Source organism: Artemia sp. Qi Xiang Cuo, chromosome 12 (genome assembly GCF_049724085.1).
Source record: "Artemia sp. Qi Xiang Cuo chromosome 12, ASM4972408v1, whole genome shotgun sequence".
Lineage (NCBI taxonomy): Eukaryota > Metazoa > Arthropoda > Branchiopoda > Anostraca > Artemiidae > Artemia > Artemia sp. Qi Xiang Cuo.
Window position 1 is genome coordinate 651,664 of NC_142805.1, and position 23,760 is coordinate 675,423.

The window sequence follows — 23,760 nt, forward strand, 5'->3', positions numbered from 1 at the left end:
AGAAAAGATAGTTTAGGAGGGGAACTGCTCACCCTTCAATCTTTTATGACTCTTAAAAAGAGCAATAAGATTTTATGTTTCCCATCAAATGAGATCCCTCTAAAATTTGTATGAACACTCCTTAAATATGAAGTAGCTTGGTGAAGGGGAAAAAAACAACAATACACCGAGGATATTTCACTTTTTTGTTTGTCAGCGCTTCTGTGCTGCGATGTAAAATCTAGATAGACGTTTTTGAATTAATACAAACAACAACTGATTTCTTCTCAGTATAGTGGCTATATTGTCCCTCACAATTTCTTAAGCTCAAAATTTTGAGCAATTAAAGTGAAGCAAAGCACCTGTCCAATATATATAATACTCCTTAAAAAATAAACGGAAAGACAAATGTGTACGTTTGGTCGCACACGCGAGTATAGTCTGGCCACAGCGAAAAGAAAACAATTTTTTTTAGTGTGGTTTGGAAAATGAAACTAATTTGTTGCAATAATTGATTAGTGAGGAACTTTAGAGCATGGATTCTAAAGGATAGAAAAAAAAATCCAAGGAATGAAGGTTTAGATTGTCGAGACCAAATAGAAACCAGAAGATTGGAAAAAAAATTACCAAGGTTCCACTGCCAGTAAACTGTTTTATTTCCAGAGACAAAACAAACAAATTTATTAATTGGAATAGCACCAAAAGTAATTATACCAGCGGACAGCAGAGGGCTTTTCTTCCTGTCCAGCATGTATTACCGTCACCAACGTCACTAAATTTTTCCAATCTAAAGTTGACGTCACAGGTTCCAGCACAAAAGGGGGCAGTGCCTTTCCAGATGCAGCCTGGTTTGAGCCTATCTGCTGGAGCAATACCCAGTTCTGATCGACAACAATATACCTTTTGACCGGTAATACACATTGAATTGTCTCCACTTGCCGAAGCCCTTACATGTGATTCTCCGTCATTACACGTTCCAGTGCAGAATGGAGGCGAACCACTCCAATAGCAGAGGTTATTACTGAGAGCTGGTGCTGATTCTTGGCCCAGTGTGACAGACTAAATTAGAATAAATTGTATTATGTAATATTTAACTGACAGGTATAAGTATGCCTAAGAAAAAGATGGATTATAATCATTGCTTTTAGCTTATAGGCAGTGACGTAGTCTGAATTATATTTTGTTTCTGAGAAGAGATGACCGCCTGTGTTTAATCATGATTGAAGCAAGAGCTGTGACATAGTAAATATTGAGCCAGAGCTCCCAGTAACCGAATATTAAAAAAGATGTTTTAAGAAGAATTTTCAAATGCAAAAGAGACGAAATTTCATGCTGATCAAAGTGCTTGATTAAGGACGTTTCCTGACAACTAGGGTCCTTACTTTGGCCTGACAGCGTGTTGCTACAGTTGAGTTAGAACTCAAATTGGGTCCCGTATTACCAAGCTGAGATCAAACCCACTTCGCCCCACCACAGGAAACACTGATTCAGGAATAATAACTAATATCCAGCTTAAACTTAAAAAATAGTTGCTAAACATAGAAATTTCGAAAATATCTTTGAAGCCGTTGAAAACATTGGCATATTGAAATAAAAGTACGGCATTAGAGAAAATGTTCAAAAACTGTTAACTTGAGTTTTCTGGCACTCAAATAAATTATCACAACCAGTTATTTGTGTGCTTTCAGACACATGAATTACATCATAAGAAAACATTGTGAAAATGCTGGAATATTATCTAAAAAAAATAATTTAAGAATTCAAGAAGGAAACTGAAAACACTTATTCATATCTAGGCATTTTGAAGGAAAAAATGAAATTATTAAGTGAAAGTATATATATATATATATATATATATATATATATATATATATATATATATATATATATATATATATATATATATATATATATATATATATATATATATATATATATAAGTAGAGAGGGGTCAGGAGGCGCCACCCCTCACCCCTGCTGCCACCTATAACTTTTTTTACATAATTCATGGATGGTTATGTGTGTCGGTCGATTTATTTGATGTTTTTCATGGATGTTTAATGGTTTTTGTCAGTGAGAATTTGAAAAACAGGAACTTTGTCACATTTATGGATGTCAACAGCAATTCATGTCTGTTATATGGTTTTCTCAGTGAGAATGAAAAAACAGGAATTTTCTCACTTGGAAAAACAGGAATTTTCTCACATGGAAAACCATAAACCACGTGGTCCTGTCACGAGTAGCACCTGTGAACTTGATTTACATAATCGCTAGGGGAAATTATTGATTCACGAAGGGGAGAATTAAGAAACATTAAGGCTTCTTTAATCTTAGGTCTGAGGGATAAACGTTCTTTAGGTCAACAAAAAATCGCGAAGAAAGGAAACGAGGACAATTAACAGCCAGTGAAAAAATTGAAAAATTATGCAAATATTTCGGTCAAGACCTCCGCTTGACCGTCCTCAGTGCAGAATAAAACTGATAAAAATATAAAACCAAACCTTAAAATAAAAACACCAAACTAAAATTGGACGACCCTTTCCTAGTAATGGTGAAAGGGTAACTGAATAAAAAACACAAGTCTAAATGGCATTTCAAAATTTCATTTTGCGTAAAGCACTTTTAAAGGCTGATCGCTTTCCAGTTTGATTGTTATCGGAGACTCTATTCAATTGCACAATATAACTTTGTGGATGTATGTAAAAACGATCAGAATTAATAATTTTGTCATAAATGGGACTTAGAAAAATTTCTCCAGTGTCTCTATTGAGAGCTACCTTTTGGTGAATGTGCTTTTTTATTTCAACTGCCTCCCTGAAAACTTGCGTGAGACCGTTAACGGGGGCAACGATAGAGGCCTCATCAAACAAAATGAAATGGTATGGATTCTCGTACACATGTTGCGCCAAGGCGGAATCAAAAACCTCAGGCCTTTGGCGTAACCTCATTGCCTTGTCGATTGAGGACTTGTGCTCGGATAACCTCTCCCCCAATTGCTGTTGGATTCTACCAACATAAAAACAGCCACAAGAACAAGGAATTCTATAAACACCACTACCCAGAATGGGGCTAGTTTTATCTTTGCCGTTTTTAAAAAAGTTCTGTGTAAGATTTGAATTTTTAAAGGCGACGCTAAGTTTATGTTTTTTAAGGATTCTTTTCAATTTGTCACTCAATTTTGGAATGTAGGGTAGAACAGTGAAAAGTTTCTTATCAGATATTATTGAAGATATTTGAAGATAATATTGATCAAATAGACTACAAAACACTGGATATAGAAACTATTATGCGTCTCGTCCGTCTTTGCAATAGTTCCTCCTCATATTTCCGATATAATAATCAATTTTTCACCCAAATTAGGGGTTTACCCATGGGTACAAGTCTTTCACCATTTTTGGCAACTTTTTATATGGAATTCATAGAAATCTCTGCTCTGGAAAATTTTCCGATAAAACACCGTTTCTGGTGTAGGTTTGTCGATGATGTTATTTCTCTGTGGGAGCATGGAGGAGAGTCACTTAACTCCTTCTTAACTCATCTAAACACTTTGGACTCTAACCTTCAGTTCACTTTAGAACTAGAACATAACCACAAACTTCCTTTCCTAGATGTTTTAATTTTCAATAAGTATCCTGGCCTTGAATTTTCTATTTATAGAAAGCCTACGCATAACGATAGGTATTTGCATTTTTCCTCCAACCACTCTCCCTGCATAAAAAGAGGAGTTGTTATTTCTTTGGTTGACCGAGTAATAAGAATATGGTCGGAGCCTCACATAGACTCAGAATTGAACTATATTAAGGACATTTTATTTTGCAATGGCTACCCTATAAAATTACTTGAGACCATTATAGACAGAAGACGAAAAAAGGCAGAGGGGAGGGCATCAGGTCCACAAGCCCCAACAGATACCGTCCCATTGGTGGATGATAAGAAACTTTTCACTGTTCTACCCTACATTCCTAAATTGAGTGACAAATTGAAAAGAATCCTTAAAAAACATAAACTTAGCGTCGCCTTTAAAAATTCAAACATTACACAGAACTTTTTTAACAACGGCAAAGATAAAACCAGCCCCATTCTGGGTAGTGGTGTTTATAGAATTCCTTGTTCTTGTGGCTGTTGTTATGTTGGTAGAACCCAACAGGAATTGGGGGAGAGGTTATCTGAGCACAAGTCCTCAATCGACAAGGCAATGAGGTTACGCCAAAGGCCTGAGGTTTTTGATTCCACCTTGGCGCAACATGTGTACGAGAATCCACACCATTTCATTTTGTTTGACGAGGCCTCTATCGTTGCCCCCGTTAACGGTCTCACGCAAGTTTTCAGGGAGGCAGTTGAAATAAAAAAGCACATTCACCAAAAGGTAGCTCTCAATAGAGACACTGGAGAAATTTTTCTAAGTCCCATTTATGACAAAATTATTAATTCTGATCGTTTTTACATACATCCACAAAGTTATATTGTGCAATCGAATAGAGTCTCCGATAACAATCAAACTGGAAAGCGATCAGCCTTTAAAAGTGCTTTACGCAAAATTAAATTCTGAAATGCCATTTAGACTTGTGTTTTTTATTCAGTTACCCTTTCACCGTTACTAGGAAAGGGTCGTCCAATTTTAGTTTGGTGTTTTTATTTTAAGGTTTGGTTTTATATTTTTATCAGTTTTATTCTGCACTGAGGACGGTCAAGCGGAGGTCTTGACCGAAATATTTGCATAATTTTTCAATTTTTTCACTGGATGTTAATTGTCCTCGTTTCCTTTCTTCGCGATTTTTTGTTTATCATGATTAGCCAGTGTGGTCTCAGAAATTATTTTTTCTTTAGGTCAGAGAGAAAAATTAATATTCTATTTTTAAATAGGGCTTCATTGATCTTTAGTGTCAGGAATTATAATTGACATCACTTGTTATCTTGGAATTATGCGGGAGTCTAAAGAGATAGAAATTCTATTTTAAAATACGGCTTCACGGAGCTTTAAGTCGGAGAGATAAATTGATATTCTAACGAAACCCTAATAGTTTAGCTAGGAAAATTTATGAGATGAAGAGATTAACGTAGGAAAGGGTTTCCTAGAAATTTGAAATGCGTTAGCGCAGGGATGCCAAACAAAAGGAACATGCTGAAATTACGTTTAGGGATTATTTGGGACGAAACCGTTTTATCCATTTTATAGGATTATTTTGGCGAAACAGTTAGAGACATTTGAAAGAAGATTTTAGGAAAGGTTTTAGAAGAGAATTTGAGGGTGAAACTCTGTGGTCGTTATAATACACAAGTTCCATTTGAACAGTGTTGTGAGGTCCTCTACTCCAACCCCAAAGGGTTCCGATCCCCCACCACAACCCCGAAGGAAGCCCCCGGTACTCAAAGGTCCCCCAAGCTCCCAAAGAGCCCCAGCCACCCAAACGCCCTCTTCAGACCCTCAAAGGCCTACCTCTGGTCCTCCAACGGCCCCCCGGCCCCCCACACGGCCCCCCGGGCCCCCAAGGCCCTCCCCCCGGGCCGCCAAGGGGCCCCGGGCGCCCCAAGAGCCCCCGGCGCCCCCAAAGACCCACCCAGACCCCCAAAGGCCATCCCCGGGCCCCCCAAAGGCCCATCGAGCTCCCAAAGGACCAACGGGGTCCCAAAGGCCCTACAGCGGTCCCCAAATGTCCCCCAGGCCCCCAACTGTCCCCCCCGACCCCCAAAGGCCCACCCCCCGCCCCCCAACGTCCCCCCCGCGCCCAAAGGACCAAACGGTCCTCAAGTGTCCCCCAGACTCCCAAAGGCTCCCCTGTGCCCCAAAGGCCCTCCCCCGGTCCCCAAAGGTCGCCCGGGCCAGAGAAGCGCCGCCGGGATGCGCCGTGGGCCAGGAAAGCACCGCAGGATGTGCCGCAGGGATGCGCCGCGGGTCAGGAAAGTGCCGCGGAGGATGCGCCGCAGGGAGGTACCGCAGGAAAGCGCCGCAGGATGCGCCGCAGGGATGCGCCGCAAAAAAAGTAAACTAAAAAGTAAAAATTTCGAAATGTTATCCCCCAAACGCCCTCCTCAGACCCCCACCGGCCATCCCCTGGTCCACCAAGGTCCCTCGGGCTCCCAAAGGGGCACCCAGCCCCCCCCTCACCCTCCCAGGGCCCCCCACAGAGTCCCCTCGCCATATTTTTAAATAATGTTTTATTGCTTTATTATATCTTTTCTGAACAAGATCCATTCATAATGTCATTCCTAAACCCATTTTCCAACCTCAAAGAGCCCCCTCCCCAATTCGTAAATACTTTCTTGAATTTTTTAACATGGTATTTTTTTAACTTTTTTACGTATCTTAAAATGACATGAAATATGCTTACGGCTCTACCAATCATACTCTGTGCTTGTTCATGGACACGACGTGGCTTTCCCACAGGTACTCTATGGCAGGTTATCGACACTACCTAGTTTATTGCATGCATTAAATCAGTATTTTTTACGCAGTGGAAGGATAAACACACAATTCATATCTGTAAAAAAGTGAGGATGAATTATTCGACGAACGTATGTGCACATGATAAAATCATTGTCGTATTGAATGCTGACAAGGAGAAATACCTGAACTATGAAACGAGTGCAAGCGGTAACACTATTGGAAATGTACGCATGCGTTGTCATGACAGCGAGAAGTTAGATTTCTTTGGAGTACCGAAGAATTTCAATCGTGTAAACGATGGATATTCAAGAGCAACATTACCAGAGAAATTAGTGCTCAAAGAGAATGCAAAATTAAAAATAATTGTCGATGATCGGGGACAACTCCTTGCTAGGGTTTCTGGTAACACATTACCTGTTGATAAATCCTATCATCATCTTTCCGGTATTAGCATTTTAAAGAGAACAAGAAGGAGAAGACAGGCATACTCCTGCAATAATGTCATTAATAATATCTTGTCAATATGCCAAAACTGCCATCTGTGTAAAAATAATGTGACAGTACACTGTGAAATCACAGGCAGAATAAAAAGGACATTAGCAGACAATATCATCATTGAATATAAAGATGAATTGACGGAAAGTGAAGCGCAAGTGTACTAATAGTGCGTAATAATGCATTTAATGTATTTTTATATTAATATTCTACATCTCATTATTTCATTAAAAATATTTTATGCGTTATTTTGTTAAGTGTTCATTATTTTAGGGTATGCTAGAACGTCAAACGTTCAGAATATCTATTAAAAAGGTCAGAGATGAAAGAAAAAGAAATTTTAGAGATAAAGATACTACTAGCAGGCTCAATGTTTCATAGAAGATAGAAAAGTTCAAGATCTCTTCTGAATTTTACCAAAGAACACAATTCACTTCTAATTTCACCAGAGAAAATAAAATGCTTCCACTTCAGTTTTAAGTTCACTGAGACATAAAAAATTTAAAGTTCACTTCTAAATTTTTCTGTAGAAGATATGAAAAGTTATTTTATGTTTGTGATTATTGCCTAGACATATAATAGTTCCCACTTTAATTATATCTTTTCTTCAATTCAGGTTATACCTGTCTTATAGAGTAAAATATAATGTTATACGCAAAATATTGTACCTCGCGAAGAAAATACGAACTACTATTCTGACATTAACACAATGAAAATGAAATAAGCAATAGATCATTTCTATTTTCCCAAAATAATATAAAAATTTTCCACTTCAGTTCAGATTTCTCTCAAACATATGAAAAAATTTAAAATACTGTTCCAAATTTTTCATAGAAGATTGAAAAGTTCAAGTTCTCTTCTGAATTTTATCAATAAAAATGAAATAAGTTACTGATCAATTCTAATTTCACCAGCGAAAATAAAAAGCTTCCACGTCAGTTTTAAGTTCACCAAGAAATAAAATATTTTAAGTTCACTTTAAAATTTTTCCGTAGAAGATAGGAAAAGTTATCCTATGATTGTGTTTATTTTTCATGAAGATAAAAAGTTTCACTTTAATTCTAAATTTTCTTAAATTCAATTCCAACCTTTCTCAAAGAGTCAAATTTAATGTTCTCGTCTAAATATTCCCTCGGGAGAAGAAAAGTTCAAGTTCAATTCTGAATTTTATCAATGAAAATGAAATGAGATATTGATCATTTCTATTTTCCCAAAATAAATATAAAAATTTTCCACTTCAGTTCAGATTTTTCTCAAACAGATGAAACAATTTTAAATACTGTTCCAAATTTTTCATAGAAGATAGAAAAGTTCAAGTTCTCTTCTGAATTTTACTAAAGAACACAATTCAATTCTAATTTCACCAGAGAAATAAAAAGCTTCCACATCAGTTTTAAGTTAACCAAGACATATCAAATTTTATTTTCAATTAAAAATTTTTTTTAAGAAGAGATGAAAAGTCATCCTATGATTGTGATTATATTCCATGAAGATGAAAAGTTCGACTGTAAATTTAATTTTCTTAAATAATGACATGACCTAAAATATTATTATGGTTATGCCAATCGTACTATCTGCGTGTTCATGGACACGAAACGGCTTTTCCACTAGTACTCTATGGCAAGTTATCGACACTACCTAGTTTATTGCATGCATTAAATCAGTATTTTTTACGCAGTGGAAGGATAAACACACAATTCATATGTGTGAAAAAGTGAGGATGAATTATCCGACGAACGTATGTGCACATGATAAAATCATTGTCGTATTGAATGCTGACAAGGAGAAATACCTGAACTATGAAACGAGTGCAAGCGGTAACACTATTGGAAATGTATGCATACGTTGTCATGACAGCGAGAAGTTAGATTTCTTTGGACTATCGAAATCATTCAAAATTGCTCAAGGTGGATATGCGAGAGTGAGAGCACCAGAGATGATAGTGCTAAAGGAGAATGCCAACTTAAAAATAATTGTCGATGATCGGGGACAACTCCTTGCTTACAGTTCTGGTAGCACGATACCTATTAATAGATCCTATTCCCATCGTTCTGGTATTACTATTCAAATGAAAGCAAAGAAGAAAAGAAAGGCCTACTGCTGCACTAGTGTAATAAATCATATCATGTCTACCTGCCAGAACTGCCATCTATGTAAAAAATAATGTGAGAATAGACAGTGAAATCACAGGCAGAATAAAAAGGACATTAGCAGACAATATCATCAATGAATATAAAGATGAATTGACGGAAAGTGAAGCGCAAGTGTACTAATAATGTGTAATAATGTATTTAACGTACTTATATATTAATATTCTACATCTCATTATTTCATTAAAAATATTTTATGCATTATTTTGTTAAGTGTTCATTATTTTAGGGTATGCTAGAACGTCAAAAACTCAGAATATCTATTAAAAAGGTCAGAGATGAAAGAAAAAAAATTTTTAGAGATAAAGATACTACTAGCAGACTCAATGTTTCATAGAAGATAGAAAAGTTCAAGATCTCTTCTGAATTTTACCAAAAAACACGATTCAATTCTAATTTCACCAGAGAAAACAAAAATCTTCCACTTAAGTTCATTATTTCACAAAGACATAAAGAAATTTAAAGTTCAATTCTAAATTTTTCCGTAGAAGATAGGAAAAGTTATGCTATGATTGTGATTATTTTCCATGGAGATAAAAAGTTTCACTTTAATTATAAATTAAATTAAATTAAAGCCAGTACTTTTCTCAAAGATTCAAATTTAAATTTTTGTTAACAAATTTAACCATACAATTATATAAAATAAATCTTAAAGTATATTAAGTCTTATATGTTTTTATTCTTTAGATGTGTAATACGCCACTGATAATATGAATTAAAAATCGACAATTTCGGGCACGCCAATTCTATGTAGAAAATGTTATGAAACCTATAAATTAATATATAAAAATACTATTTAAACCAAAAATGTTAAATATTTTTTCTGAAATTACACTTTCAGATCCAGTATGTCAGGGAACTCACTTTCAGAGTCAGCATGTAGGAGAACCCTAAATGCTCATCCCTAAAAAGGGAAGTTAACCCTAAATGGTTAAAGAATTTCTCTATTTATGTAGAGTTTCAACTAGCTATGGCTAATTTTGTTAAAGACAAACAATTTTCTTGCGAAAACACACAAAATCAGAAAAAATGTTCAATGTTCCTTTAGTACCTACGCAATTAGGCTTAAATGAAGATATTTATAAAGAGTTTCTACTAGCTATGGCTAAGTTTGATAAAGACAAGCTATTTTCTTGCGAAAACACACAAACTCAAAAAAAATGTTCAATGTTCCATTAGTACCTACTCAATTAGTATGAAATTAATATATTTTTGAAGAAATTCATGGAGCTTTTGCCTATTTTTATCAACAAAATAAAGTTTATTGTTTCAAAACAACACAACAGAAAAAAAAATGTACATTGTTAAATTAGTAACTACGCAATAAGGTTGAAATGAATACATTTCTTCAGAGTTTCAACTATCTATGGCTAATTTTGCTAAAAAGAAGCTATTTTATTGTGAAAACACACAAAATCAGAAAAAATTTTCAATGTTCCTTTAGTACCCACGCAATTAGACTAAAAATGAAGATATCTATGCAGAGTTTCAACTATCTATGGCTAACTTTGCTAAAGACAAGCTATTTTCTTGTGAAAACACACAAAATCGGAAAAAATGTTCAATGTTCCATTAGTACCTACACAATTATACTAAAAATGAAGATATTTATGCAGAGTTTCAACTAACTATGGCTAAGTTTACTAAAGACAAGCTATTTTCTTGAGAAAACACACAAAATCAGAAAAAATGTTCAATGTTCCTTTAGTACCTACGCAATTAGACTTAAATGAAGATATTTATGCAGAGTTTCAACTAGCTATGGCTAAGTTTGCTAAAGACAAGCTATTTTCTTGTGAAAACACAAAAAATCAGAAAAAATGATAAATGTTCCTTTAGTACCTACGCAATTAGACTAAAAATGAAGATATTTATGCAGAGTTTTAACTAGCTATGGCTAAGTTTGCTAAAGACAAGCTATTTTCTTGCGAAAACACAGAAAATCAGAAAAAATGATCAATGTTCCTTTAGTACCTACGCAATTAGACTAAAAATGAAGATATTTATGCAGAGTTTCAATTAACGATCGCTAAGTTTGCTAAAGACAAGCTATTTTCTTGTGAAAACACACAAAATCAGAAAAAATGATCAATGTTCCTTTAGTACCTACGCAATTAGACTAAAAATGAAGATATTTATGCAGAGTTTCAACTAGCTATGGCTAAGTTTGCTAAAGACAAGCTATTTTCTTGTGAAAACACACAAAATCAGAAAAAATGTTCAATTTTCCTTTAGTACCTACGCAATTAGACTAAAAAATGAAGATATCTATGCAGAGTTTCAACTAGCTATGGCTAAGTTTACTAAAGACAAGCTATTTTCTTGCGAAAACACACAAAATCAGAAAAAATGTTCAATGTTCCTATAGTACCTACCCAATTAGACTAAAAATGAAGATATTTATGCAGAGTTTCAACTAGCTATGGCTAAGTTTACTAAAGACAAGCTATTTTCTTGCGAAAACACACAAAATCAGAAAAAAATGTTCAATGTTCATTTAGTACCTACACAATTAGGCTTAAATGAAGATATTTATGCAGAGTTTCAACTAGCTATGGCTAAGTTTGCTAAAGACAAGCTATTTTCTTGCGAAATCACACAAAATCAGAAAAAAAATGTTCAATGTTCCTCTAGTACGTACGCAATTAGGCTGAAATGAAGATATATATGCAGAGTTTCAACTAGCTATGGCTAAGTTTGCTAAAGACAAGCTATTTTCTTGCGAAAACACACAAAATCAGAAAAAATATTGTTAGGTTAGATTAAGTTAGATTAGGTTAGGTTAGCCTTCGTACGCGCGCAGATAGGTTAGGTTAGGTTGGATTAAGTTAGGTTAAGTTAGGTTAGATTAAATTAGGTTAGGTTAATTTAGGTTACGATATGTTAGATTAAGTTAGGTTAGGCTAAGTTAGGTTAGGTTAGCCTACGTACGCGCGCGTACGTAGGCTAACCTAGCCTAACCTAACTTAGCCTAACCTAACTTAATCTAACCTATCCTAACCTAACATAACTTAACCTAACCTAACTTAATCTAACCTAACCTAACTTAACCTAACCTAACTTAATCAAACCTAACCTAACCTATATGCGCACGTACGTAGGCTAACCTAACCTAATCTAACTTAATCTAACCTAACAATATTTTTTCTGATTTTGTGTGTTTTCGCAAGAAAATAGCTTGTCTTTAGCAAAATTAGCCATAGCTAGTTGAAACTCTGCGTATATATCTTCCTTTCAGCCTCATTGCGTAGGTACTAGAGGAATATAGAACATTTTTTTTTCTGATTTTGTGTGTTTTCGCAAGAAAATAGCTTGTCTTTAGCAAACTTAGCCATAGCTAGTTGAAACTCTGCACAAATATCTTCATTTAAGCCTAATTGTGTAGGTACTAAAGGAACATTGAACATTTTTTCTGATTTTGTGTGTTTTCACAAGAAAATAGCTTGTCTTTAGTAAACTTAGCCATAGCTAGTTGAAACTCTGCATAAATATCTTCATTTTTAGTCTAATTGTGTAGGTACTAAAGGAACATTGAAAATTTTTTCTGATTTTGTGTGTTTTCGCAAGAAAATAGCTTGTCTTTAGCAAACTTAGCCATAGCTAGTTGAAACTCTGGATAAATATCTTCATTTTTTAGTCTAATTGCGTAGGTACTAAAGGAAAATTGATCATTTTTCCTGATTTTGTGTGTTTTCACAAGAAAATAGCTTGTCTTTAGCAAACTTAGCCATAGCTAGTTGAAACTCTGCATAAATATCTTCATTTTTAGTCTAATTGCGTAGGTACTAAAGGAACATTGATCATTTTTTCTGATTTTGTGTGTTTTCACAAGAAAATAGCTTGTCTTTAGCAAACTTAGCGATAGCTAGTTGAAACTCTGCATAGATATCTTCATTTTTAGTCTAATTGCGTAGGTACTAAAGGAACATTGATCATTTTTTTCTGATTTTTGTGTGTTTTCGCAAGAAAATAGCTTGTCTTTAGCAAACTTAGCCATAGCTAGTTGAAACGCTGCATAAATATCTTCATTTTTAGTCTAATTGCGTAGGTACTAAAGGAACATTGAACATTTTTTCTGATTTTGTGTGTTTTCGCAAGAAAATAGATTGTCTTTAGCAAAATTAGCCATAGCTATTTGAAACTCTTCATAAATATCTTCATTAAAGCCCAATTTCGTACTTACTAAATGAAAATTTAACATTTTTTCTGAGTTTGTGTGTTTTCGCAAGAAAATAGCTTGTCTTTAGTAAACTTAGCCATAGTTAGTTGAAACTCTGCATAAATATCTTCATTTTTAGTCTAATTGTGTAGGTACTAAAGGAACATTGAACATTTTTTCTTATTTTGTGTGTTTTCACAAGAAAATAGCTTGTCTTTAGCAAACTTAGCCATAGATAGTTGAAACTCTGCATATATATCTTCATTTTTAGTCTAATTGCATAGGTACTAAAGGAACATTGAACATTTTTTCTGATTGTGCGTGTTTTCACAAGAAAATAGCTTGTCTTTATCAAACTTAGCCATAGCTAGTTGAAACTCTGCATAAATATCTTCATTTCAGTCTAATTGCGTAGGTACTAAAGGAATATGGAATAATTTTTTTTTGATTGTGTGTGTTTTCGCAAGAAAATAGATTGTCTGTAGCAAACTTAGCCATAGCTAGTTGAAACTCTGCAAAAATATCTTCATTTAATCCTAATTGCGTAGGTACTAAAGGAACATTGAACATTTTTTCTGAGTTTGTGTGTTTGCACAAGAAAATAGCTTGTCTTTAGCAAACTTAGCCATAGCTAGTTGAAACTCTGCATAAATATCTTCATTTAAGCCTAATTGCGTAGGTACTAAAGGAACATTGAACATTTTTTCTGATTTTGTGTGTTTTCGCAAGAAAATAGTTTGTCTTTAACAAACTTATCCATAGCTAGTTGAAACTCTACATAAATAGAGAAATTCTTTAACCATTAGAGTTAACTTCCCTTTTTAGGGATGAGCATTTAGGGTTCTCCTACATGCTGAACCTGAAAGTGTGTTTCCTGACATACTGGATCTGAAAGTGTAATTTCAGAAAAATTCTTTAACCTTTTTGGTTTAACTAACATTTTTTTGTTTTAATTTTTTGTTTTCTCAAAATTGTTTAACTTTAATGTGTTTGCCATGGATTTTTTAATGTTAATGTATATTTTTGGTGGCGTAGTACTATTCTAAAGAATAAACACGTCTCAGGCTTAAGATAATTTCAGAAAAATTCTTTAACCTTTTAGGGTTAACTTTTGGAACAGAACTTTAAATTTGACTCTTTGAGAAAGGTCGGAATTGAATTTAAGAAAATTTAGAATTAAAGTGAAACTTTTTATCTCCATGGAAAATAATCTTAATCATAGCATAACTTTTCCTATCTTCCACAAACAAATTTAGAATTGAACTTTAAATTTCGTTATGTCTTTGGGAAATAATGAACTAAATTGGAAAATTTTTGTTTTCTCTGGTGAAATTAGAATTGAATCGTGTTTTTTGGTAAAATTCAGAAGAGATCTTGAACTTTTCTATCTTCTATGAAACATTGAGCCTGCTAGTAGTATCTTTATCTCTAAAAATTCTTTTTCTTTCATCTCTGACCTTTTTAATAGATATTCTGAGCGTTTGACGTTCTAGCATACACTAAAATAATGAAAACTTAACAAAATAATGCATAAAATATTTTTAATGAAATAATGAGATGTATAATATTAATATATAAATACGTTAAATACATTATTACACATTACAAGTACACTTGCGCTTCACTTTCTGTCAATTCATCTTTATATTCATTGATGATATTGTCTGCTAATGTCATTTTTATTCTGCCTGTGATTTCACTGTCTATTCTCACATTATTTTTACATAGATGGCAGTTCTGGCAGGTAGACATGATATGGTTTATTACACTAGTGCAGCAGTAGGCCTTTCTTTTCTTCTTTGCTTTCATTTGAATAGTAATACCAGAACGATGGGAATAGGATCTATCAATAGGTATCGTGCTACCAGAACTGTAAGCAAGGAGTTGTCCCCGATCATCGATAATTATTTTTAAGTTGGCATTCTCCTTTAGCACTATCATCTCTGGTGCTCTCACTCTCGCATATCCACCTTGAGCAATTTTGAATGATTTCGATAGTCCAAAGAAATCTAACTTCTCGCTGTCATGACAACGCAAGCATACATTTCCAATAGTGTTACCGCTTGCACTCGTTTCATAGCTCAGGTATTTCTCCTTGTCAGCATTCAATACGACAATGATTTTATCATGTGCACATACGTTCGTCGAATAATTCATCCTCACTTTTTTACACATATGAATTGTGTGTTTATCCTTCCACTGCGTAAAAAATACTGATTTAATGCATGCAATAAACTAGGTAGTGTCGATAACCTGCCATAGAGTACCAGTGGGAAAGCCGCGTCGTGTCCATGAACAAGCACAGAGTACAATTGGCATAGCCGTAAGCATATTTCATGTCATTTCAGGATTTAAGAAAATTAGAATTAAAGTGAAACTTTTCATCTTCATGGAAAATAATCACAATCATAGGATAACTTTTCCTATCTTCTTCGAAAAAATGTTGAATTGAACATAAAATTTTTTATGTCTTGGTGAACTTAAAACTGATGTGGAAGCTTTTTATTTATCTGGTGAAATTAGAATTGAATTGTGTTCTTTAGTAAAATTCAGAAGAGAACTTGAACTTTTCTATCTTCTATGAAAAATTTGAAACAGTATTTAAAATTGTTTAATATGTTTGAGAAAAATCTGAACTGAAGTTGAAAATTTTTATATTTATTTTGTGAAAATAGAAATGATCAATAACTTATTTCATTTTCATTGATAAAATTCAGAATTGAAGTTGAACTTTTCTTCTCCCGGGGGAATATTTAGAAGAGAACTTTAAATTTGACTCTTTGAGAAAGGTTGGAATTGAATTTAAGAAAATTTAGAATTAAAGTGAAACTTTTTATCTTCATGGAAAATAAACACAATCATAGGATAACTTTTCCTATCTTCTACGGAAAAATTTAGAAGTGAACTTAAAATTGTTTATGTCTTGGTGAACTTAAAACTGACGTGGATGCTTTTTATTTTCTATGGTGAAATTAGAATTGATCAGTAACTTATTTAATTTTTATTGATAAAATTCAGAAGAGAACTTGAACTTTTATATCTTCTATGAAAAATTTGAAACAGTATTTTAAATTTTTTCATTTGTTTGAGAAAAATCTGAACTGAAGGGGAAAATTTTTATATTATTTTGGGAAAATAGAAATGATCAATAGCTTATTTCATTTTCATTGAGAAAATTTCAGAATCGAAGTTGAACTTTTCGTCTTCCGGGAAAATATTTGGAATAGAACTTTAAATTTGACTCTTTAAGAAAGGTCGGAATTGAATTTAAGAAAATTTAGAATTAAAGTGAAACTTTTTATCTCCATGGAAAATAATCATAATCATAGCATAACTTTTCCTATCTTCTACAGAAAAATTTAGAAGTGAATTTTAAATTTTTTATGTCTCAGTGAACTTAAAACTGAAGTGGAAGCATTTTATTTTCTCTGGTGAAATTAGAAGTGAATTGTGTTCTTTGGTAAAATTCAGAAGAGATCTTGAACTTTTCTATCTTCTATGAAACATTGAGCCTGCTAGTAGTATCTTTATCTCTAAAATTTCTTTTTCTTTCATCTCTGACCTTTTTAATAGATATTCTGAACGTTTGACGTTCTAGAATACCCTAAAATAATGAACACTTAACAAAATAATGCATAAAATATTTTTAATGAAATAATGAGATGTAGAATATTAATATAAAAATACATTAAATACATTATTACACATTATTAGTACACTTGCGCTTCACTTTCCGTCAATTCATCTTTATATTCATTGATGATATTGTCTGCTAATGTCCTTTTTATTCTGCCTGTGATTTCACTGTATACTGTCACATTATATTTACATAGATGGAAGTTTTGGCATATTGACAAGATATGATTAATGACATTATTGCAGGAGTATGCCTGTCTTCTCCTTCTTGTTCTCTTTAAAATGCTAATACCGGAAAGATGATGATAGAATTTATCAACAGGTAATGTGTTACCAGAAACCCTAGCAAGGAGTTGTCCCCGATCATCGACAATTATTTTTAAGTTTGCATTCTCTTTGAGCACTAATTTCTCTGGTAATGATGCTCTTGAATATCCATCGTTTACACGATTGAAATTCTTCGGTACTCAAAAGAAATCTAACTTCTCGCTGTCATGACAACGCATGAATACATTTCCAATAGTGTTACCGTTTGCATTTGTTTCATAGCTCAGGTATTTCTCCTTGTCAGTATTCAATACGACAATGATTTTTTCATGTGCACATACGTTCGTCGAATAATTCATCCTCACTTTTTTACAGATATGAATTGTGTGTTTATCCTTCCACTGCGTAAAAAATGCTGATTTAATGCATGCAATAAACTAGGTAGTGTCAATAACCTGCCATAGAGTACCAGTGGGAAAGCCACGTCGTGTCCATGAACAAACACAGAGTATGATTGGTAGAGCCGTAAGCATATTTCATGTCATTTTAAGATACGCAAAAAATTTAAAAAAATACCATGTTAAAAAATTCAAGAAAGTATTTACGAATTGGGTAGGGGACTCTTTTAGGTTGGAAAATGTGTTTAGGAATGACATTATTAATTGAACTTGTTCAGAAAAGATATAATAAAGCCATAAAAAAGTAGTTAAAAAAAGGGCGCGGGGCCTCGTGGGGGGGCCCTGGGAGGGTGTTGGGGGGCCCCTGGGGGGGCCGGTTGCCCCTTTGGGAGCCCGAGGGACCTTTGAGGACCAGGGGAGGGCCTTTGGGGGTCTGAGGAGGGCGTTTGGGGGATAACATTTCGAAATTTTTACTTTTTAGTTTACTTTTTTTTGCGGCGCATCCCTGCGGCGCATCCTGCGGCGCTTTCCTGCAGTGCCTCCCTGCGGCGCATCCCCCGCGGCGGTTTCCTGACCCGCGGCGCATCCCTGTGGCACATCCTGTGGTGCGCTCCGGGCCCACGGCGCATCCCGGAGGCGCTTCTCTGGTCCGGGGGACCTTTGGGGACCGGGGGCGGGCCTTTGGAGAACCGGGGGGGCCTTTGGGCGGCTGGGGGACACTTGAGGACCGATTGGTCCTTTGGGAGCTTGTTGGCCCTTTGGGGGCCGGGGGAGGGCCTTTGGGGGTCCGGGGGGACAGTTGGGGGTCTGGGGGACATTTGGGGACCGCTGTAGGGCCTTTGGGACCCCGTTGGTCCTTTGGGAGCTCGATGGGCCTTTGGGGGGCCCGGGGATGGCCTTTGGGGGTCTGGGTGGGTCTTTGGGGGCGCCGGTGGATCTTTGGGAGCCCGGGGGACCTTTGAGGACCGGGGGGAGGGCCTTTGGGGTCCGGGGTGCCCTTTGGGGGTCCGGGGGCCCTTTGAGGACCAGAGGAGGGCCTTTGAGGGTCTGAGGAGGGCGTTTGGGGGGCTGGGGCTCTATGGGAGCTTGGGGGACCTTTGAGTACCGGGGGCTTCCTTCGGGGTGGTGGTGGGGGATCGGAACTCTTTGGGGTTGGGGTAGAGGACCTCACAACACTGTTCAAATGGAACTTGTGTATTATAACGACCACAGAGTTTCACCCTCAAATTCTCTTCTAAAACCTTTCCTAAAATCTTCTTTCAAATGTCTCTAACTGTTTCGCCGAAATAATCCCATAAAATGGATAAAACGGTTTCGCCCCAAATAATCCCTAAACGTAATTTCAGAGTGTTCCTTTTGTTTGGCATCCCTGCGCTAACGTATTTCAAATTTCTAGGAAACCCTTTCCTACGTTAATCTCTTCATCTCATAAATTTTCCTAGCTAAACTATTAGGGTTTCGTTAGAATATCAATTTATCTCTCCGACTTAAAGCTCCGTGAAGCCGTATTTAAAAATAGAATTTCTATTTCTTTAGACTCCCGCATAATTCCAAGATAACAAGTGATGTCAATTATAATTCCTGACACTAAAGATCAATGAAGCCCTATTTAAAAATAGAATATTAATTTTTCTCTCTGACCTAAAGAACGTTTATCCCTCAGACCTAAGATTAAAGAAGCCTTAATGTTTCTTAATTCTCCCCTTCGTGAATCAATAATTTCCCCTAGCGATTATGTAAATCAAGTTCACAGGTGCTACTCGTGACAGGACCACGTGGTTTATGGTTTTCCATATGAGAAAATTCCTGTTTTTCCAAGTGAGAAAATTCCTGTTTTTTCATTCTCACTGAGAAAACCATATAACAGACATGAATTGCTGTTGACATCCATAAATGTGACAAAGTTCCTGTTTTTCAAATTCTCACTGACAAAAACCATTAAACATCCATGAAAAACATCAAATAAATCGACCGACACACATAACCATCCATGAATTATGTAAAAAAAGTTATAGGTGGCAGCAGGGGTGAGGGATGGGACCTCCTGACCCCTCTCTACTTATATATATATATATATATATATATATATATATATATATATATATATATATATATATATATATATATATATATATATATATATATATATATTATATATATATATATCGTGTCCAAAATCTGGAAATTTATCGTGTTATTAACAGATATTACTAATGGCCTCCAAAACCAATTATATCGTTGTGTAATGTGTGTGTCAGGTTATTCAAACGTTAATTCTACTTAAAACTTTCCGCTACTTTTCTTTGTCTAAACTTTTAAAATATGAGTGGGCTTAAAACAAGGCTGAAATGATGAACAACAGAAAAGAGCCCTTCCTACAAAAGAATGTAAGAAATTTCAGAGAAAACCTTGTATAGGGAATGAAGTTTATAAATTTTGGTTGAAACACATTTATTTACGCAGCAAAGTCTTGTTTATATATATAATTCAAATGTGCATTTTTTTTAACCTGGTATGAATCAAAATCACCTCTTTCAATATTGAATAAAAAAATGATTTTTCTCGACTGAAATTAAGGATAATATCAAAAACTTAAAACGAACAGAAATTATTCCGCATATGAGAGGGTTCCCCTTTTCTCAAGACCATGCTCTTTACGCTAAAGCTTTTTTAAAACTTATAAAAAGGCTAATTTTTCTAATTAAACGGCCCTCGTGTTTCAGAAACCGTTCTTAAAGAATCTGGATAGAAAGTCAAACTATAGCGTAAAGAGTGAGGTATTGAGGACGGGACAATCTCAACATCTACGCAATAGTTTTGTTTGTTTCAAGTTTTGATGTCGCTCCTTATCTTCAGCTGAAACAAACTTGTTTTTTAAAAATTAATTTCTTATCGTTTTTAAATAATGCCAGGATATCTGGCTCCCCTCCATGGAAAATGCCCTCCCCCCATGGTAAATCTCCCAATGAAAAGTTCTTACTACATAAAATACCCCCCTCCCTCGTCAGTAGTATTCCCCTCAAAGCCTAGAAAGTTCACCACCTGGAAACTTCCTTCCCCACGCAAAATTCTCCCTATGGAAAATCTCCCATGCAGAAAAATCAACCCCCCTCCCCCCAAAAAATGTCTGTATACTGGGGGGTCAAGTTATCCCTACAGACATGGTTATCTAACTTTTCAACTATGCTGAACAAAATTAGCCCTCTCTCGATATTATAGGACTATTAATTTGATGCGATCACCACAGGGAAAAAAAAAAAAACAAACCAAAACCCAACAAAAAAAAAAAAAAACGTCCGTAATATTTCTTCTGGCAAAAAATACAAAATTCATCATTTTTGCAGATGGGAAATTGAAACTTCTATGATAAGGCTTTCAGATACGCTAAATAATATAGTGTGAGTTTCATTAGGATTCATTGACCTATAGGGGGTATTTATCTCCTTTTTTTCAAATCAGGCAAATTTTTCTCAGGCTCGTAGCTTTTGATGCGTAACAATAAACTAACTTAATGAATCTTATCTATTTGAAATCCACATAATAAGCCGATTTCTTATATATATCTATTGATATACAAATTTCGTTATTTAGAGTTTTGGTTACTATTTAGCCACGTCGCTCCTTACTTACAGTTCGCTACCATTAACTTCGTGGAATTTCAAACGATTTCGTTTATTTTTTCAGATTCTCTTTTGGAGACGAGAAAAATTTTCATTCAAGTCACCAACGGCAATATTGCTGAACATTATTCCCCTAAACTAGTTGATAGTAAACAGTAACTACGAATTAAATGTAAAAACGCACACAAAGAAATATATTCAATTGAGTTAAAGAAACGAATAAGCTGTCCTGGTCTGCCAAGAGTTACTCGCATAAATGTCAGCTAAGCTGGGTTTTACGTTCTCTTCAGATGAAACAGGTTTAGCACCCACCACAACCAGTATGTTTCTCAAGCCTTTTAATTCAGCAATGAAAACCAAAAATGTGTATTTAAAAAAAAATACTGTTATTTACCCTTTACAGTCACCAATTTAGTTCCCAAATTTGGCATTTTTATCCCTTGGTCAAGCAACTAATGGAATAAAATAGACCAAATTTTATCGGGTAAGTACATTAGCTTTTTTGGGAGCTTATCCTAATAAGCAGTGCCAGCTGAAAACATTTAGAACACTAAAGATAAACCTACGAACCAAGACTAAAATATTGAAAGATACGATAATGACCGAGGTAAAATTTGTATGGTTCTGAAACGTGAGTAGCTCAGAAAAAAAGAAAAACGATGAACTTTTTTTTTTTTAATGTCCATTGTAAGTAAACTGAACTCTGGGCCGTTAACGAAAACAATAGATTTTGGAAGAAAAACGTGGCTGCATCGATTCATCTTTAAATGGTCGAGTGCCAATTATCTTGTTTTTTGGCAATCCATCTGGGGCAAGCGAAAGGAAGGGCATTCTGGAATAGAGTGGAAAGATGCCATGAAAAAGGATTCGGAAGAGATAGGAACTTTAAGGAAGGGAGTAAAAAGTAAAGCTTTCTAAAGACTGGGGTGTAGGAGGATCTGGCGCACATGTGTTTGCCTGATGTGCCTTGTTGCTTTGATAATCTGGATACTTTGGGGGGTTTTACCTGAAAAGTACCTTCTTTACCTTCCAAAAGGCACATGTCACTTTACCTAGGCGGTGATACAGCACTTATTATGATTTTAAAAAAAGTAAAATTTAATTTTATTCCAGATCCTAGCTGCAGCAGTAAAAGGATTATAAAAGTTGAAGATTGAAGAGTAATTAGATCCGTACATTCTAAGAGGAAGAAAATCAAATTACTGTACCTAATAGAAATTGACGACGCTCTAAACACAGGCGTTTCTTGCTTACCAGACTTTCTCTTTGTTTTGTTTTTACATCTAGTTCGCAATAAGGATGGGGTTGATTAAATGTCTTACTTTAGAGTTAGTTATTTCCTTAATATGAACGTTAGTTAATAATTTTTAATCAATATTAAAAATGAAAAGCTTCTTTTTAGAATCATCGATGATACATAAGTTTCAAATACAAGGGGCTAAAGATATAATATTTTTCTGCGAATAGTCCCTTGTTCTATGTTATATATCATGGCTTGACTTTTCTTATAAGGATAGGGCTAGATTAAAAAAAAAAAAAATCGTCAATACCATAGTTGAGACATGCCCTTAAGTATTTAAAAAAAATAATTTTACAAAGTAACCGTTACCTGCTGGTAAATCCTGGCTACATCCCTGGCCATAAACGCACCTCTAAGACTGTGCACAGCTTAAATTTTTTTTTTCGCATAAAAATGAAGCAATAAGATGGAAGAAACAAAAACTTCTAAAGGGTTGATTATTCACCCTTGCATAAATGATAATTAGTATAATCTTTCTTACATTAGCTGTCAATCCAATTAAAAGAAAAACGATCATTTCTTTCCTTTAATCGTGCCAATAGAAACAGAAACTAAAAACATTTATCTATGATGAGCTGTCTTTTTCAGAGGCGTTGGTGAAACTGTAACAGGATAGAACGCTCTATGAATAAATAATACAATATTTTTTTTTGTCCATGTACTTCCTTTGTCCGGGTTTATTTTCCTCTCACTTAGTTACGACATCATTCCAAGACTTAAAAACAATTTTTTGTCCATTCTGCAATTTTTGGCAAGAACTGCACTTAATTCTATTCAGAATTCGACAAAAATTGTTCGTCACATATATTATTAGCACAAGTTATAAATTAACACCAGGAAAACATATATTACAAGAATTGTTACAATGTTAACGGATTGTCATTTTCTTTCACAGATTAGTCACAACATGAATATTACAATAACTGCTGATATTGAACTACTCGAATGGGTGGACTACCCACTCTATTGGGAAATATTTCCACTTAGCCCCCTTCAAAAGGCACCTCACCCAACAATTTTGCATCAGAAAAGATCCAATTTCACTGTTATTTTATTTTTGGGTATAAATTAAACACAGACAAAAATTTAAATAAAGCGCTATTTTTAACAACTGTATTAACAGCTAAAGGGGGGGGGGGGGGTTCAGTTATTGTAAAAAAAAGAGGGGATGCATATTAATGATTTTTTTTTAAATTGAATTAGCCAAAAAGTATTTTTTCTTAAATTCAAAGGGATAGGGGCAAACCAACTTGGGAATGAGGGGGAAATGCCCCCATTGTCCACTCCAAATTTTTGACCACTACTTTCTATTGTTCAAATTTCTTATTGTTTGTTCCATTATCTTCGGACAAAAAAATGGCGCTTAAACAT

General features: G+C 34.9%; 1 protein-coding gene across 1 annotated transcript; it reads right to left on the reverse strand.

Annotated features, from left to right (window-relative positions):
* Positions 1-611: 611 nt before the first annotated feature.
* LOC148945643 (uncharacterized) lies at positions 612-22,975 on the reverse strand. The gene is made up of 2 exons (XM_089097858.1): positions 22,871-22,975; positions 612-1,038 (listed from the first exon to the last, which is right to left on the reverse strand). The coding sequence occupies exons 1-2, from the start codon at positions 22,904-22,906 to the stop codon at positions 688-690; spliced, it is 387 nt and encodes a 128-aa protein (XP_088953984.1). The 5' UTR covers positions 22,907-22,975; the 3' UTR covers positions 612-687.
* Positions 22,976-23,760: the final 785 nt, after the last annotated feature.